Source organism: Rhinoraja longicauda, chromosome 31, assembly GCF_053455715.1.
Source record: "Rhinoraja longicauda isolate Sanriku21f chromosome 31, sRhiLon1.1, whole genome shotgun sequence".
Classification (NCBI taxonomy): domain Eukaryota; kingdom Metazoa; phylum Chordata; class Chondrichthyes; order Rajiformes; family Arhynchobatidae; genus Rhinoraja; species Rhinoraja longicauda.
The window spans coordinates 29,160,427-29,178,625 of NC_135983.1; the positions used below are offsets into that span (position 1 = coordinate 29,160,427).

The 18,199-nt window shown below is 48.3% G+C and overlaps 1 protein-coding gene across 1 annotated transcript; it reads left to right on the forward strand.

The window, feature by feature from the left end:
- Positions 1 to 111: 111 nt before the first annotated feature.
- Positions 112 to 17,557, forward strand: bspry (B-box and SPRY domain containing). Its single transcript, XM_078425934.1, has 6 exons — positions 112 to 335; positions 10,571 to 10,669; positions 11,374 to 11,604; positions 11,691 to 11,716; positions 13,831 to 13,955; positions 14,948 to 17,557. The coding sequence occupies exons 1-6, from the start codon at positions 117 to 119 to the stop codon at positions 15,469 to 15,471; spliced, it is 1,224 nt and encodes a 407-aa protein (XP_078282060.1). The 5' UTR covers positions 112 to 116; the 3' UTR covers positions 15,472 to 17,557.
- Positions 17,558 to 18,199: the final 642 nt, after the last annotated feature.

Here is an 18,199-nt window from a genome sequence, read left to right on the forward strand (position 1 = left end):
CCCTGTCTCTCCCTGTCTCTCTCTGTCTCCCTCTCCCTCTCTCCCTCTCTCCCTCTCCCTCTCTCTCCCCCTCTCCCCCCCTCTCTCCCTCTCCCTCTCTCCCTCTCTCTGCCCCCATGTCCGAGCCCGGACCCGCTGTCCCCGCCGGCCCGGCCGCTGGAGCCGAGGCTGGGGGTGGAGATGCCGCTGGGAGCGGCGCCTGTCCCGTCCACGGAGCCCCGGCCGACGGGGTCAGCTTCACCGGGGGGAGGGCGCCGTGTCCCCGCTGTGTCCCCGCCCCCGGCAGCCAACACCTCGGCACCGGCACCGGGCAGGCGGCGGCGGAGTGCATGAGGGTGAGTGAGGGGAGGGGGGGAGGGAGGGAGAGGGGGTGTGAGGGGAGGGGGAGGGGGAGGGGGAGGGGGAGGGGGAGGGGGAGGGGGAGGGGGAGGGGGAGGGGGAGGGGGAGGGGGAGGGGGGAGAGAAGGGGGAGGAGAGGAGAGAGGGTGTGAGGGGAGGGGGCAGGTGTCAGGTGACAGGTAACAGGTAACAGGTGCAGAGAGTGTTGGGTACAGAGACAGTGTGGTACAGGTAGCAGGTACAGAGACACAGTCACACACAACATCCCTCCCCACCTCACTATTCCCTAGGGTACAGGTGACGGGTACCAGGTAGAGGCAGCGGGTCAGGGCTGAATGGGGTGCAGTGGGAGTAGGGTTGAAGTGTCGGGGCCAGGTGCATGGGGGGCCAGGTGCATGGGGGGCCAGGTGCATGGGGGGGGCCAGGTGCAAGGGGGACTGGGGTACAGGGGGACTGGGATACAGGATACAGGGAGGTGAGGTTCCAGTGAAGCAGGTACAGGGAGCAATGTGCAGGGCTGATACAAGGGGAATGGGGCGTGGGATACAGGGGAATATATCACAGAGAACGCCTGGGGAAGTGGGGCATTAAGAGAAGAGTGTGCAGGCTCTCAGGCAGAGGACTGAAGGCAGAGGGAGGGCACGCACGTCTCAGCCTATTTTTGGAAACTGCGACTGCATAAACCTGTTCTCAGGAGTCAGGTTAAAAATGTACACCCTGTGTTCAATCTCAGCTGTGAAACGTGACTCCTGGATCAACAGGAGTTGCTTTGGGAATGATCAGTGCTTTTGGTCCTTGTAGAACCTAAATCAGGTCACGCTGGTAAACACTGCCATTCATCAGCTCTCCCCCCCCCCCCCCCCTTCCAGCCTCACAACAGAGATTTATGAGGATTTTTTCAGAACTCGAGGCCCTGAGCTATAGGGAGAGGTTGAGCAGGCTGGGGACTCTATTCCATGGAGCACAAGAGGATGAGGGGTGATCTTATAGAGGTGTACAAAATCACGAGAGGAATAGATCGGAATAGACGTCCAGAGTCTCTTGCCCAGAGTAGGGGAATCGAGAACCAGAGGACATAGGTTTAAGGTGAAGGGGGAAAGATTTAAAAGTAATCTGAAGGGTAACATTTCCACACAGAGGGTGGTGGGTGTATGGAACGAGCTGCCAGAGGAGATAGTTGAGGTTGGGACTATTGCAACGTTTAAGGAACAGTTAGACAGGTAGATGGATAGGACATGTTTGGAGGGATATGGACCAAACGCAGGCAGGTGGGACTAGTGTAGCTGGGACATGTTGGCTGGTGTGGGCAAGTTGGGCTGAAGGGCCTGTTTCCACAGTGTATCACTCTGTGATTCTCTCCCTGGTGCTGGGACCGGGGTGTGAGTTGGTTCCAAGCCCTGAGCTGATTGATGATGCACCTGTGGCACTGGAGCAGAGCTGTCAGACATGACGTTTCTGGGCTAGACTGTGATGTGCAGCTCACTAACTGCTCATTTGACTAATGGTCCTCTGACAGTATCTGTATTAGTCTTCTCCCAATCTATTTCATCTCATGAAAAGACACAAAGTACTGGAGTAGTTTAGTTTTGTTTATTGTCACGTGCATCGAGGTACAGTGAAAAGCTTTTGTTCCGGGTTAACCAGTCAGCGGAAAGACAATACATGATTACAATCGAGCCGTCCACAGTGTACTGAGTAACTCAGCTGGTCAGGCAACACCTCTGGAGAACATGGATTGGTGACGTTTCAGATCCAGTCTGAAGAAGGGTCTAGACCTGAAACGTCGCCTATCCATGTTCTCCAGAGATGCTGCCTGACCCGCTGAGTTACTCCAGCACTGTGAAACATCACCTATCCATGTTCTCCACAGATGCTGCCTGACCCGCTGAGTTACTCCAGCACTTGTCCTTTTGCGTATTAACCAGCATCTGTAGTGCCTTGTTTCTACTATTTCATTCCATTCTTTTGGTCTATCTTTTTTGAAAGGTGGGCTCCTCTAGGCTGCAGAAGTAGCAGGTGGTCTGGGAAACCGTGAACCAGCTTGAAACCCGGTTGCTCTGTGCGGTGTTCTCCGCCCAAGGTCCTCGATGCAAAGGGGAGGCCTCAGCACCTTTACACAGTAGAAGTTAAGAACTGCAGATGCTGGTTAATACACAAAAGGACACATTGATAGGTGACCTTTCGGGTCGAGACCTTTCTTCAGACTCATAGGGTCTTCAGAAGAAAGGTCTCAATCTAAAACATCCCCTATTTTTGTTTCCATTAATTTAGTTTATTGTCACGTGCACCGAGATGAAGTCAAAAGCTTTTGTTGCGTGCTAACCAGTCAGCGGAAAGACAATATATGATTATAATCGAACTGTCCACAGTGTACAGATAAGGGAATAATACTTAGTGCAAGGTAAATCCAGCAAAGTCCGATCAAAGATAGTCCGAGGGTCACCAATGAGGTAGATAATAGTTCAGGACTGCTCTCTGGTTGTGGTAGGATGGTTCAGTTGCCTGATAACAGCTGGGAAGAAACTGTCCCTGAATCTGGAGGTGTGCGTTTTCACACTTCTGTACCTTTTGCCTGATGGGAGAGGGGAGAAGAGGGAGTGGCCGGGGTGAGACTGGTCCTGGATGAAGCTGCTGGCCTTGCCGAGGCAGCGTGAGGTGGAGATGGAGTCAATGGAAGGGAGGTTGGTTTGTGTGATGGTCTGGGCTGCGTCCACAATTCTCTAAAATTTCTTGTGGTCATAGATGGAGCTGTTCCCAAACCAGGCTGTGAACATTTTTAGATCTGGACATGTAGAATTAGTAAGTTTAGAGAAACAATGTGGAATCAGGCCCTTCGGCCTACCAAGTCCACGCCACCCATTGATCGCCCACGCACAAGTTCCATCCTACCCATCAGGGACAATTTACAGAAGCCGCTTAATGTACAAACCTGCATGTGTTTGCAGTGTGGGAGGAAACCGGAGCACCGGGAGAAAACCCCCAAGGTCTCAGGGAGAACGTACAAACTCTGTACAGACAGCACCCATAGTCAGGATCAAAGCCGGGTCTCTGCGCTGTGAGGCAGCAACTCTACCGCTGCCACCCAGAGGTTGCATTAATTAATGATCTCATGGTAAAAGATCCTTTTGGGGAGAGGTGATCATACAATAATAGAACTTCACGTTCAGATTCGGAGAAGCTTAGTCCAAAACTAATGTCTTAAACAAGTAAAGGCAATTACAAAGACATGCAGGCAGCAAAGTTTGGTTTAGGTTAGAGATACAGCGCAGAAATAGGCTCATGGGCCCACCGACTCCACGCTGCTGAGCCATCCCCGCACACAACACTACCCTACACACTGGAGATACAGCACAGTAACAGGCTCATGGGCCCACCGACTCCACACTGCCCAGCCATCCCCGCACACAACACTACCCTACACACTGGAGATACAGCACAGTAACAGGCTCATGGGCCCACCGACTCCACACTGCCCAGCCATCCCCGCACACAACACTAACACTACCCTACACACTGGAGATACAGCACAGTAACAGGCTCATGGGCCCACTGACTCCACACTGCCCAGTGATCCCCGCACACAACACTACCCTACACACTGGAGATACAGCACAGTAACAGGCTCATGGGCCCACCGACTCCACACTGCCCAGTGATCCCCGCACACAACACTAACACTACCCTACACACTGGAGATACAGCACAGTAACAGGCTCATGGGCCCACCGACTCCACACTGCCCAGTGATCCCCGCACACAACACTACCCTACACACTGGAGATACAGCACAGTAACAGGCTCATGGGCCCATGGAGTCCACGCTGCCCAGTGATCCCCGCACACAACACTAACACTACCCTACACACTGGAGATACAGCACAGTAACAGGCTCATGGGCCCACCGACTCCACACTGCCCAGCCATCCCCGCACACAACACTACCCTACACACTGAAGACAATTTACAATTTTACTGAAGTCAATTAACCTACAAACCTGTACGTCTTTGGAGTGTGGGAGGAAACCAGAGAAAACCCACACAGGTCACGGGGAGAACATGCAAACTCTATGCCGGCAGCACCCGTTGTCAAGATTGAACCCGGGTCTCTGGCGCTGCAAGCGCTGTAAGGCAGCAACTCTACCGCTGCGTCACCGTGTCCGCAAAGTAACGGTACGTGTCACTGACGATGCTATCAGGAGACATTTACTCCACTTGGGCCTCCACTTGGCTCCAGACTTGACAGCCTTGGTCTGACCAAAGGCCAAAGGACTTGGATGTGGAGAGGATGTTTCAATAGACAATAGACAATAGGTGCAGGAGGAGGCCATTCGGCCCTTCAAGCCAGCACCGCCATTCACTGTGATCATGGCTGATCATCCACAATCAGTACCCCATTCCTGCCCTCTCACCATATCCCTTGACTCCGCTATCTTTAAGAACTCCATCCAAGTCTCTCTTGAATGCATCCAGAGAATTGGCCTCCACTGCCTTCTGAGGCAGAGAATTCCACAGATTTACAACTCTCTGAGTGAAAAAGTTTTTCCTCATCTCCGTTCTAAATGGCCTACCCCTTATTCTTAAACTGTGGCCCCTGGTTCTGGACTCCCCCAACAACATTGCTGGCTTTACTTTGCACTAAACGTCATTCCCTTATCATGTATCTATACACTGTGAATGGCTGGATTGTAACCATGTATTGCAATTCCGCTGACTGGTTAGCATGCAACAAAAGCTTTTCACTGTACCTCGGTACACGTGACAATAAACTAAAGTGAACTACATCACGCCAAACACAAGTACAAAAGGTAGAATGAAGGGAAAGAGAGCAGAGTGCAGAATATGTGTTGGAGGGAGGCAAGGAGAATCAATCGGCAGAAGCTACAGGACATGTTGCTCTGTTCTACAATTACACTCGTGAGAACACTCTCCACATGAGTGAAGTTGTTTCTACATTTTTGTGTATTCATTCCAAGAAGTTGTGGCAGGTATCCACTGGTGTGTGTGACTTTTTAATTCCACGATTTCTGCTCCTGCAATGCTGACCACCCTCTCCAACTGAATAAACACACATATTAAACCGCAGAGCTTCCATTCCAACTGGTCGTGAACTGCTCCAGCGGAGTTTTAAACATGAGGATTGTTTTTCTCTATCTGTTCCTTTCCTCCTTGCTTCATTTCTCAGCCTGTACTTAATTTGACTCTAATTCACTCTGCTGCTCTTGTCATTATTTCTATTTCAGTCCTTCAATCTTCATAATTAACTCTTTATCTTCAACTCTCCCTCCTGTTCCCACACTGACCTTTCTGTCCTGGGCTTCCTCCATTGTCAGATTGAGGCCCTGCACAAATTGGAGGAACCAGCACCTTATATTTGGCTTGGGTAGTTTACACCCCAGCAGTATGAACATTGACTTCTCTAACCTCAGATAGCCCTTGTTTTCCCTCTCTATTCCCCCCCCCCCCATTCCCATTCTCCCACCAGTCTTACTGTCTCTGACGACATTCTATCTCTGTTTCGCCCCCTCCCCTGACATCAGTCTGAAGAAGGGTCTAGACCCAAAACGTCACCCATTCCTTCTCTCCAGAGATGCTGCCTGTCCCGCTGAGTTACTCCAGCATTTTATGTCTACCTTCGATTTGAACCAGCATCTGGAGTTCTTTCCTGAACATTCATAATTCAGGAGATATGCTCAATGCTCGTTGCCCTATTATCACACATCCTTGCAGCAAGTTACAGTGCAGGCAATGATGGAAGCTATTGAACCTCCCACCTGTGTCTCTGTGGATGATCAGACCACACAATGAGCCGCTGAGACAAACATTGAGAAAGTCTTGCAATGGCCGGATAGGTTTGCAGAAGGGTGGCACAGCGGTAGAGTTGCTGCCTCACAGCGCCAGAGACCCGGGTTCGATCCTGACTACGGGTGCTGTCAGCACAGAGTTTGTACGCTCTCCCCATGACTTGCGTGGGTTTTCCCCGGGTGCTCCGGTTTCCTCCCACACTCCTAAGACGTACAGGTTTGTAAGCTAATTGGCTTGGTAAAAATGTTAATTGTTCCTAGGATAGGTAGGATAGTGTTAATGTGCGGGGATTGCTGGTCGGCGCGGACTCGGTGGGCCGAAGGGCCTGTTTCCACGCTGTATCTCTAAAGCTAAACTAGGCCGTGGCACAACTGTGTGTGTGTGTGTGAGGCTGTATCCGGTGAACAGCTGACCTGTAATTGAGAGGAAATCTATAAATTGCACAATTATACTCTAAAACGTATAATTCAAATACAATGAGGTATGGACAAGGCACGAGTGTGTCACGCTGCCGTGTGTACTAAGGAGCTTTAGTTTCAGACTAGTTGCCACAGTTCCATGATTGGATTGGAGAGAGTGAACAGTCAAGTCTGACTTTGGAACCTGAGGTTGTAAACGGTGCAGGATATTCAGATAACACAGGTCACATTGTGGAAGTGCAGGAGGCTTCAAACATTGCCGCCATTTGAATCATTATCATGTTGACTTATTGGTATCCATATTCCTGTGTGTTGGTGGAGCAGGACAGCAGGAGAATGCAGAACAGATTCATCAGACAATGGGCCGAGGAAAGAAACGTCACCTATCCATGTTCTCCACAGATGCTGCCTGACCCGCTGAGTTACTCCAGCACTCTGTGAAACGTCACCTATCCATGTTCTCCAGAGATGCTGCCTGACCCGCTGAATTACTCCAGCACTCTGTGAAACGTCACCTATCCATGTTCTCCAGAGATGCTGCCTGACCCGCTGAGTTACTCCAGCACTGTGAAACATCACCTATCCATGTTCTCCGCAGATGCTGCCTGACCCGCTGAGTTACTCTGCAACTTTGTGTCCTTATTTAGAGTACAGAATTCTCTTTCCGGTCCCTCTCCCATCCATAGTTAACCTGAAGGACAGAGTTTTATTTGCATTTCCAGCACCCATTGTGTTCGTGATCACTGTATAGGAAGGTACTGCAGATGCTGGTTTACACTGAAGATAGACACAAAATGCTGAAGTTATCTCTGTGTCTTCTTCTCCTCTGACTCTCAGTCTGAAGAAGGATCTCGACCCGAAACATCACCCAATATTTCTCCAGAGATGCTGCCTGTCTCGCTGAGTTACTCCAACACTTTGTGTCTATCTTCGGATTTCCTGATCATTATCAGGCTTTCTAAAAAAAAAACGTGCTTTTTCTTTTCTGGAATTGATTAGTTATTTCCTGCTGGCTTCGAAAACTACTTAGAAAAGTGGCACCTGGGTTTGATCCTGACTACGGGTGCTGTCTGTACGGAGCTTGTATGTTCTCCCTGTGACCACGGGGGTTTGCTCCGGGTGCTCCGGTTCCTCCCACACTCCAAAGACGTTTAGGTTTGTAGGTTAATTGGCTTTGGTAAAATTGTAAATTGGTCCTAATGTGTAGGATAGTACCAGTTGTATGAGGTTGGCATGGACTTGGTGGGCCGAAGGGCCTGTTTCTGCACTGTATCTCTAAAGGCAAAGAGAGACCAGGATTTATGTAGTTATTTGTTATATGTTTCTCAACCAATGGACCACTTAGAAATGTAGTTCGTGTTCTGTTTACACTGGCACAAAGCATGATGGTCTCGTGGTTTTAGCAGCTGACCAAGGATGTGTTGCCCATTTGTATTTCTTCACTGACTTCAGTGGAAATAAAAATGAACAGAGATGTAAAACATCGTATCAATTAACAATCTCCCATCTTAAACTGTTGGACAAAATCAAGATCTGCCTCCTTGAACCGTAAACATATTTATGTACAGAATATCTCCTTGATATGGAATATAAATAAACATCAAGGAGGAATTTGGTTATATCTTAAACACTTAATCATCTTCTCTCTCTTTGTATGGCTTACATTTAACTTAGTTCTGGGAGTTTAGTTCACCAAGGCTCGATACCATTCTGATTTTCCTTCAGTGCCCATTAGCATCCACACATGAACATACAAGGCACTAGATATGACACAGAGTGCTGGAGTAACTCAGCAGGTCAGGCAGCATCTCTGGAGAACATGGATAGGTGACGTTTTGGGTTGGGGCTGGAAAGCTGGAAAGGGGAAGAGACAGGACAGTGTGGCAGGCGAGGTACAGGGGAGGGGAGTTGACAGGCGAGGTACAGGGGAGGGGAGTTGACAGGCGAGGTACAGGGGAGGGGAGTTGACAGGCGAGGTGCAGGGGAGGGGAGTTGACAGGCAGACGGTTAGAACATTGGGTGTGATGGGGTCCTAATTCTGATGATCTAATCTTTACTTCCTGGAGAAATAGAAACATAGAAACATAGAAAATAGGTGCAGGAGTAGGCCATTCGGCCCTTCGAGCCTGTACGCACCGCCATTCAATATGATCATGGCTGATCATCCAGCTCAGTAGCCTGTACCTGCCTTCTCTCCATACCCCCTGATCCCTTTAGCAAAAAGGGCCACATCTAACTCCCTCTTAAATATAGCCAATGAACTGGCCTCAACTACCTTCTGTGGCAGAGAATTCCACAGACTCACCACTCTGTGTGTGAAGAAATGTTTTCTCATCTCGGTCCTAAAAGACTTCCCCCTTATCCTTAAGCTGTGACCCCTGGTTCTGGACTCTCCCAACATCGGGAACAATCTTCCCGCATCTAGCCTCTCCAACCCCTTAAGAATTTTATATGTTTCTATAAGATCCCCCCTCAGTCTTCTAAATTCCAGCGAGTGCAAGCCCAGTCTATCTAGTCTTTCCTCATATGTAAGTCCCGCCATCCCAGGGATCAATCTGGTGAACCTTCTCTGTACTCCCTCTAAGGCAAGAACGTCTTTCCTCAGGTTAGGAGACCAAAACTGCACACAATACACCAGGTGCGGTCTCACCAAGGCCCTGTACAACTGCAGCAGAACCTTCCTGCTCCTAAACTCAAATCCTCTTGCTATGAATGCCAACATACCATTCGCTTTCTTCACTGCCTGCTGCAGTGAAAACCAAGGGTCATAGGGAAGGAACTGCAGATGCTGGTTTACACCGACGACAGTCTTAAAATGCCGCACTAACTCAGCGGGACAGGCGGCATCTCTCGAGAGAAGGAATGGGTGATGTTTTAGAGAAAGGTCACGACCCGAAAAGTCACCCATTCCTTCTCTCCAGAGATGCTGCCTGTCCCATTGAGTTACTCCAACATTTTGTGTCTACCTTCGACCATCATCACCAATTTGCCCACTAGAGATTTCAGGGAAAACGTCTTTACCCAGAGAATGTGAAACTCTTGTGTAGTGCTGGAATTATGATCTTGACAGAGAATATCTTTTGCTGTATAAACATTTGTATTCCCACTGACAGATGCTCATGTCTCAGTGATGTTAATTCCAGGTTATTTAATGAGCAAGACTTAAGTTCCACATTTGGACATGTGAATCAGGTTATTTGGATGTCATATACAATTATCTAACTGCGATACCATCTTTATTTTACTTAATATAAATGTTAATGAGGAGAATATCACCTTACAGATGCTGCTAAACAAAATGATGTCTCTCATATCCCACTAATTAACAGATCTTTGGGAAATGGGGGTGGAGGCAGGGCTGGGGGGAGTGGGGCTGGGGGCAAGTGGGGGTGGGGGCAGGGAAGGGGCAAGTGGGGTGGGTAGGGGGGATGGAGTGGGTCAGTGGGGGGAGGAGGGGGATAAGGGGGATTGAGTGGGGGGGGTTGAGGGTGCTACACCAATACAGGAGAGGCTTTGGATCCAGGGCTCACAGTGACACCCTCTCCCCTTCCCTGTCCCCCCTCTATGAGGAATGGACCCAATGGGTCCACTTGGTCTAGTTTCTGTATAAATGATAGATGCACAGGGTCTCTTGCCCACAGTTGGGGAATCGAGGACCAGAGGACATAGGTTTAAGGTGAAGAGGAAACCATTTAATAGGAATCTGAGGGGTAACTTTTCCACACAAAGGGTGGTGGATGTATGGAATGAGCTACCAGGGGAGGTAGTTGAAGCTGGGACTATCCCAACGTTTAAGAAAAATGTAGACAGGTACATGGATAGGACAGGTTTGGAGGGATATGGGCCAAATGCTGGCAGGTGGGACTAGTGGAGATGGGGTATGTTGGCCAGCATGGGCAAGTTGGGCCACAGGGCCTGTTTCCACACTGTATGACTCTATAACTAGGTGAATAATCAGTTTATTCTCTTTTTTTTGCATCAACCTTTCCCCTCCCCCCTATTCCCCACAGAATAAACTGGTTGATGTTTGTGAGAAGCTGCAGGTGAGGATAGCCTCAGTCACCAGGTTCATGGGAGATACTCTGAACAATAAAGACCACCACGTTAAGGTAAGTGCATTTGGTCAACAAAACCTTAGTTCTTGAAGGGGGCAAAATCCTTGAAGTGGGCAAAATGTGCCGAGAATGTTATTTGCAGGATCCAAAACACAAATATTCTGCACCTTTTGACGGGGTTTTCACAGATCATCTCTGATGGGTGGTATTGGTTGAAGAGCATGAGGATCGGGACCTGGTGGATAGTTTGCTTGTAAGTGCTGCAGTGGGGCATAAGCGAAAGACTTTGATGAACAAATGGAAGTTGCTGCAATAGGTTCATAAGTGATAGGAGCAGAATTAGGCCATTCAGCCCATCAAGTCTACTCCGCCATTCAATCATGGCTGATCTATCTCTCCCCCTCAATCCCATTCTCCTGCCTTCTCCCCATAACCCCTGACACCCGCACTAATCAAGAAGCTATCTATCTCTGCCTTAAATATATCCATTGACTTGGCCTCCAGTCTTCTGTGGCAATGAATTCCACAGATTCACCACCCTCTGACTGAAGAAATTCCTCCTCATCTTCATAAAGGAACGCCCATTTATTGTGAGGCTGTGCCCTCTGGTCCTAGACTCTCCCACTAGTGGGACCATCCTCCCCACATCCAGGCCATTCACTGTTCAATCATGCCGTCTTTCTATGGACTTGGCGATTACGATGAGGAAGACAGCAGCTCGTCCTCACTAACAGCTTCGCTCCCCTTCCCGCTGGCAGGCACACGCGAGCGGGTCCAGGGAGCTGATCATCCATCGCTTGAACTTCATCCGCGAGGTGTGTGAGAACGAGGAGCAGCGACTGCTGGACGTTGTCCATGATGAGGAGGAGCGGGTCCAGCAGAGTGTCCTCACACAACAAACCTACTGGGCGGAGGCCCACCAAAAACTGACGGACATCAAAAAGTACCTGGTGGACATGCTGACCAAGATGGATGACGCTGCACTCATGGTGGGTCAAGGCTTTCCATGGGTGGTCTGCCAATTTATCATTTGTCCCTCTTTCAAATGAACTGAACTCACTTTCTTTTCCTGCAGGAACGACAGAAGGAAATACTTGAAAAGTACGTCCAGCCAATGACACCCAACTCAACTCACCCCCCGAGCAATGCCCCTGCAAGTTATGAATGTCACAGAGACTCACAAGCTTTAGTTGTGCTTGTTCTGACTAGTGGTATCCCAGTGCCATGCCCAAGCTCCCAAGTAGTGCCGTTCAATGTCAGAATTGTCTTTGCTCATCTTCAGACTTTAATTTAGACGTTAGCAACACAGCACAGAAACAGGCCCTTCAGCCCACCAAGTCCGTGCCGACCAGCATTCACCCATTCCACCAGCACTATTCCACACACACACTAGGGGTAATTTTACAATTTTAGCGAAGCCAATTAACCTACAAATCTGCATGTCTTTGGAGTGTGGGGGGAAACCAGAGCACCCGGAGAAAACCCACGTGGTCACAGGGAGAACGTACAAACACCGTACAGACAGCCCCATAGTCAGGATTGAACCCGGGTCTCTGGCACTGTGAGGTAGCAACTCTACTACTGTGCTAACCACACTAACACTATCTGAATTCTTGACTAGTGCTGCACTGTTTCTGGGCTCTTGATAGTGCCTAACCTTTCTGATGTCTTGAATTATTCCGCGCTTGGTCTTCACTTGCGATTAGCGCTGCGCCTTGTCTGAACACATGAGTACCGGCTAACACTGTCACCTCCTGACAACGTGACCAATCTCCCACATCGGTCCTGTCCACTAAGTGGCACAGATGCATTGTGAAACCAAAACAGAAACAGTGGAAGAACTCAGCTAGTCCAGCGGTATCTGTGGAGAGACTGCAGCCTTCACCAGGTGGATGACAACTTCTCAAGGTCATAATATTCTTCCTGTTCAACATCACCCACAGCCTGTTAATGAAGTTTAAGTAACTCACCATTGTAAGAACTCTTGAATCTGAGAGACAATATTCCCTTTGCTCTTGCCTTGAATCCCATTTCCTATCCAGGTGGTGAAACCCTTACCTTTGCTGCCCAATCTTTTGTGTGGGATTTATCAAAACCCTTCCAGAGGTCCATGCAGGTAACACACACTGCAATCCCTTCATCGGCTTGATAAAGGAGAGCTAATAGGAATTTGTTAAAGGCAAATTATGTTTGATTAAACTGGATGAAAGTTTGCTCAAGTCACAGAGAAGTTGATGAAGAGATTGCAGTGGGTGTTGGCTACAGGGACTTCTGGAAGGCGTTTGAGCAGAGAGCAAAGGGAATGTTGTTTCTCAAGTGGCGACAGGGTGGCACAGCAATAGAGTTGCTGACTTACAGACTGAGGGACTCGGGTTCGACCCTGACTACGGGTGCTGTCTGTACGGAGTTTGTATGTTCTCCCTGTGACCTGCATGGGATTTCTCTGGGATCTCTAATTTCCTCCCACATTCCAAAGACGTGCAGGTTTGTAGGTTAATTGGCTTCGGTAAAATTGTAAATTGCTCCTAATGTGTGTAGTATAGTGATAATGTACAGGGATCGCTGGTCGGCATGGATTCGGTGGGCCGAAGGGCCTGTTTCCATGCTGTATATCCAAAACTAAAAAACGAAACCTCATATTCAAGAATGGTTACAGTGGTGTTCTCTAGGGAACAGTATGGGACTCCTTGGGTTTGTTAATAACCATTAATAATTTGGTATCTATGGAAAAATGTCCATGTTTGTGGATATTCCAGAGATTGAAAGAATATCATGCACTCAGGATGGGAATAAACTGCAAGACCTGGAAAAGCTGGCAAAATAATACTCGCTGAAAAGTCATTTGTCCATTTCCCTCCACAGATGCTGACTGACCTGCTGAGTTCCTCCAGCACTTTGTTTTTTGCTCAGTTCAAGGGGTAATCTGGTTGATATCATATTTCTGAGACCATGTGCTCTCATTGGCTGCCACCACCTACTCTCCAAACCTTCCCCCCTGGGCATGGAGCTCTTTGGAATGCCCCTAAGGTTATGTTAGGTGCTCGGTAATGCTGAAGTCTGCAGATGGGTCTCAACTCGAAACGTCACCTATTCCTTTTCTCTAGAGATGCTGACTGACCCGCTGAGTTACTGCAGCATGTTGTGTCTGTCTACTAGATTATGCAAGTTCCTCTTTCTGTTTCTCTTGTTCTGAATGCGATTCTTCTTTGTTCCAGAGCAGAGGAAGCAGAGGGGATCCTGGAACCTACGGACTCGAACAAGCTGAACTTCAACCTTGCCTGTGCTCGCAGTAATCTCCTCAGTAGCCTGTGGACATCTGCGACCATGATCTGCATGGCAGGTCAGTAAAGGTCCATCCACATAATAAACTGGTACCGTGGAATAGGAGTCAGCTGTCTCAATGTCAGCTGAGTGGCTCATGAACTAGTTCATGAGTTCATAAGTGATTGGAGCAGAATTAGGCCATTCGGCCCAACATCTACTCCGCCATTGAATCATGGCTAATCTATCTCTCCTAACCTCATCCTCCTGCCTTCTCCCCATAACCCCTGACACCTGTACTAATTAAGAATCTATCACTGCCTAAAAAAAATCCATTGACGGCCTCCATAGCCTTCTGTGGCAAAGAATTCCACAGATTCACCACCCTCTGACTAAAGAAATTCCTCCTCATCTCCTTCCTAAAGGAACATCCTTTTCTTTTGAGGCTGTGACCTCTGGTCCTAGTGGGAACATTCTCACCCCATCCACTCTCTCCAGGTCTTTCACTATTCGGTAAGTTTCAATGGGGTCCCTCCTCATCCTTCTAAACTCCAGCGAGTACAGGCCCAGTGCCGACAAACGCTCATCATATGTTAACCCACTCATCCCTGGTTCAGAGACGTCATCGTTGTGATGTGGTCTCCAGGCATCTATTAGCCCAAACAAGATAGGGACATCAGATTTATTTTCCTGGAGAACAGTGGTGGAGTTTAATGCCAATTTGATCGTATCAATGATAATGGACGAGTAGTGACTAAGAATTACAAAGGAAGAGAGGAACCTTGAAGTTAGTGTCATGGTGTCATGGAAGGTCGGCTGGTCAGTGTGTGTTTTACCCCTCGGGCTACCTACTGCCTCCTCCCCTTTCCATGTCAATAACGCAGGTAGACGAGGTGGTCAACACGACAAACGTGATACTTTGCTTTGCTAGCTCGATGCATGGAATATAGGAGTGGAGAAGTCACACTAACGATGCATAAACACATATTCAAGGCTTTGGTGAATACAGTGTGTACAATTGTTAACGAATAAGTAAATGTAATTGAAGTAAAACAGAATCCCCTGTTTCAGGTGCCGAAGATGTTCACGTTGATGAAAAAACATTACACCCATCCTTGGTATTATCTGAAAATAAAAAGCGATTGACCTTTGCAAGCAAGAAGGTCCACTTGTACCCGGAAGGCCCTGAACGCTTTGACCACTGGCCCAACGCTCTGGGACTGGAGTCTTTCCAAAGTGGACTCCACACCTGGAGGGTGGATGTGGGGAGAAGCTGTGCCTACAAAGTGGGGCTGGCGTGCGACTGCCTTCCACGTAAAGGTGCTGGCAATGAATGCCGGCTCGGATATAACCCGTCTTCCTGGGTCTTCTCCCGGTACGATGAAGAATACACAGTTGCCCACGATGGACAGGTGAAGAGTCTGGATCTGTTGAGGCGCCCAACAGTGATTGGTGTGCTTGTAGACTACGATGGAGGTGAAATCCTCTTCTATGACCCTAACACCTGTGCCATACTGCAGTGTTACAGAACAAAGTTCACCCATCCTGTCCATGCAGCATTGGCTGTAACAGATGAAAGTATCTCAATCATCTAGAAGCATGTTTATGGATCGCACGATCGAATGAGATCTTTGATTCTCACCTAATATTTTGGCTCTGGAATATCCCTATTCTAGGACAACACTCCAGTGTTATGGGCTGGGAATCAACATCTATGCCAAATCTGGGTTCATCTGCCCACCAAACTGAGTCATCAACATACTGATATTTCATTCTTGGGTCAGAGTTTGGATAAGATGTTGACTGTGTGGGAAAGGTTGGGTAACTGGGACTTGCTTCAGTTGTTTCTGATCTTATTTGCCTTTAGAAAAAAACGATTTCCTTGCGAGTGGTAATTTTAAATAAATGTCATACTTGGGTGTTGGTGCTTTGGCCAGACTAGGATTTCTTCATTGCCCATGGTTCTCTTGAAGAGAAGATCATGGGGTGCCTTATTGAACTGTTATATTGAACTATTGAAGGAACTGCAGATGCTGGTTTACATTGAAGATAGACACAAAAAGCTGGGGTAACTCAGTGGGTCAGGGAGCATCTCTGGAGAGAAGGAATGGGTGACGTTTCGGGTCAAACCCCTTCCTCAGACTGATGGTTCTCAAACCTGAAACGTCGCCCATTCCTTCTCTCCAGAGATGCTGCCTGACCCGCTGAGTTACTCCAGCATTTTGAGCCTTATTGAACTCCAGGGATTGAATTAAAACAAGTGATGGGTGGGGCAGGAGACCCGCACAGGCCTGGAGACCCACACAGACCAGGCCAGGAGACCCACACAGGCCAGGCCAAGCGACCCGCACAGGCCAGGCCAGGCTCGGAAGGATTTCCTTCCCCAAAGAACCAGTGTGGTTTTATATTGCTCCAGTAACTCCATGGCCACTTTTATGTTGCCACATTTTTAGTTTCATGTTTTAGAAATGACCAACTCACCATAATTTGAAGTGAACTTATTTAAGAGATTACTAACCGAGTTACATATCCACAATATGACCATATCTAACCTCAATGGTAAAATGTTGACACAAGATCTTTGAGTAAATGTTGGCAGGCCATTTCACTGTCAGGCACTTCTTGAATAGGACAACAAACTTTAGGCTTCAGAGATTGAGCGTGTATATAGGCCATTCAGCCCACTGAGTCCTCGCCAGCCAGCGACCCCTCCCCGTACACTAGCACTATCCTACACACCAGGGACAATTTACACTTTATATAAGTGATTTAACCCACAAACCCGTACGTCTTTGGAGTGTGGGAGGAAACTGGAGCACCCGGAGAAAGCCCATGCAGCCAGAGGTGGAAGGTATAAACTGCGTACAGACAGCACCTGTAGTCAGGATCAATCCCGGGGCTACCGCTGCACCACTCTGCCATGATAGAAATTTTGGATGATTCCCACCAAAGTTGAGCTCAGAGTGATAATCCCAATACTACCACTGTCACCCGGTAGCTGGTGATCCAAACCTAGTTGCTGGCAGCTGTCATGAAGCTTTCAGTGTTGGCTGTTTGTGACAGGAAATGTCTGGTATTCAAACATGAGACGATTGGTCTGGAACTCAGTACCTCCAAACTCTTTTGAGGCCACATAGTTAGGGGGATCTCAGTTCCATGTGCAGTGTGACCAGGTGATACTGAGAGGAAGAGGCTGGAGAGCTCAGTAGCTTGACCCAGCTCCTACACGTCCTAATTCACCGGGATTGCTATACTGATCCATGTTAGACAGTCGTGATGTGATGCCCATGTTGTATTGCCCTCCTCACCTCCATTGCTCTCTGCCCGTGTCTCTCCATTCATCTCTGTCTGCATGTATCTGTATCTGCATCTCTCCCCTTTCTAGCTGTGTCACACAACCACAGACCAAAGGGCCTGCTTCCACGCTGTATGACTCTATCACGTGGAACTAGTGTAGATGGGGCATCTTGCTCAGCACGGGCCTAAGAGCCTGTTTCCTTGCTGTGTGACTCTTATGAACCTTGAAAGCTATTTGGAAAGTGTTGGATGACAATCTTCTGGGTTGAACTGCATTCTTCCGGAAATTGTAAAGCCATGACCAACCCAAGGGAAAAGTGAATAGAAGTGGTTAAACTATATTTTAAAACATGTTTACTTCTGAGTTCTAGAGGTATTAAAGCCTAGAGGTGTTTAGGGTGGGGGGATGGGAATGGCTTGCGGGAAGCTGAAGCGGGGGAGGTGTGGAGGGAGTTAACAAGCCCAGTGGCCCAGTGAGATAAGGTTCTGCTGTATTGAAAGACATAAGAAATATGGTGGAATGAATGGGGTGATGGGAAGGTTGGTTAATTCAAAATTCTGATTTCAAAGGGATGAAAGTTGGATGCCAAGGGCATGCTATTATATAGAAACAAAGAACTGCAGATGCTGGTTAATACACAAAAAGACACAAAGTGCTGGAATAAATCAGCAGGTCAGGCAGCATCGCTGTAGGACATGGATAGGCAACCGTTTCAGGTCGAGACCCTTCTTCACTCTGATGAGATGCTGCCTGACCTACTGAGTTACTCCAGCACTTTGTGCCATCATTTTATGCTCTCTGCCACCACGGACCTCAGAAACATGCCCCAAACATATTGTTCTCGTGACTGAAAGGATTATTGCTGTCATACTTTCTAAGCTGAATGAACATCCTTGCCCATTACAGGGTTATAGGTTGCACCTCTGGAACTGTATCGTGCCTGGTCCCTAATAGTTACTGATGAATGTATTATTTATTCTGTAGCCTGTTATAGTTCAGCAGAAATATTTAAACTCATGTTTGTA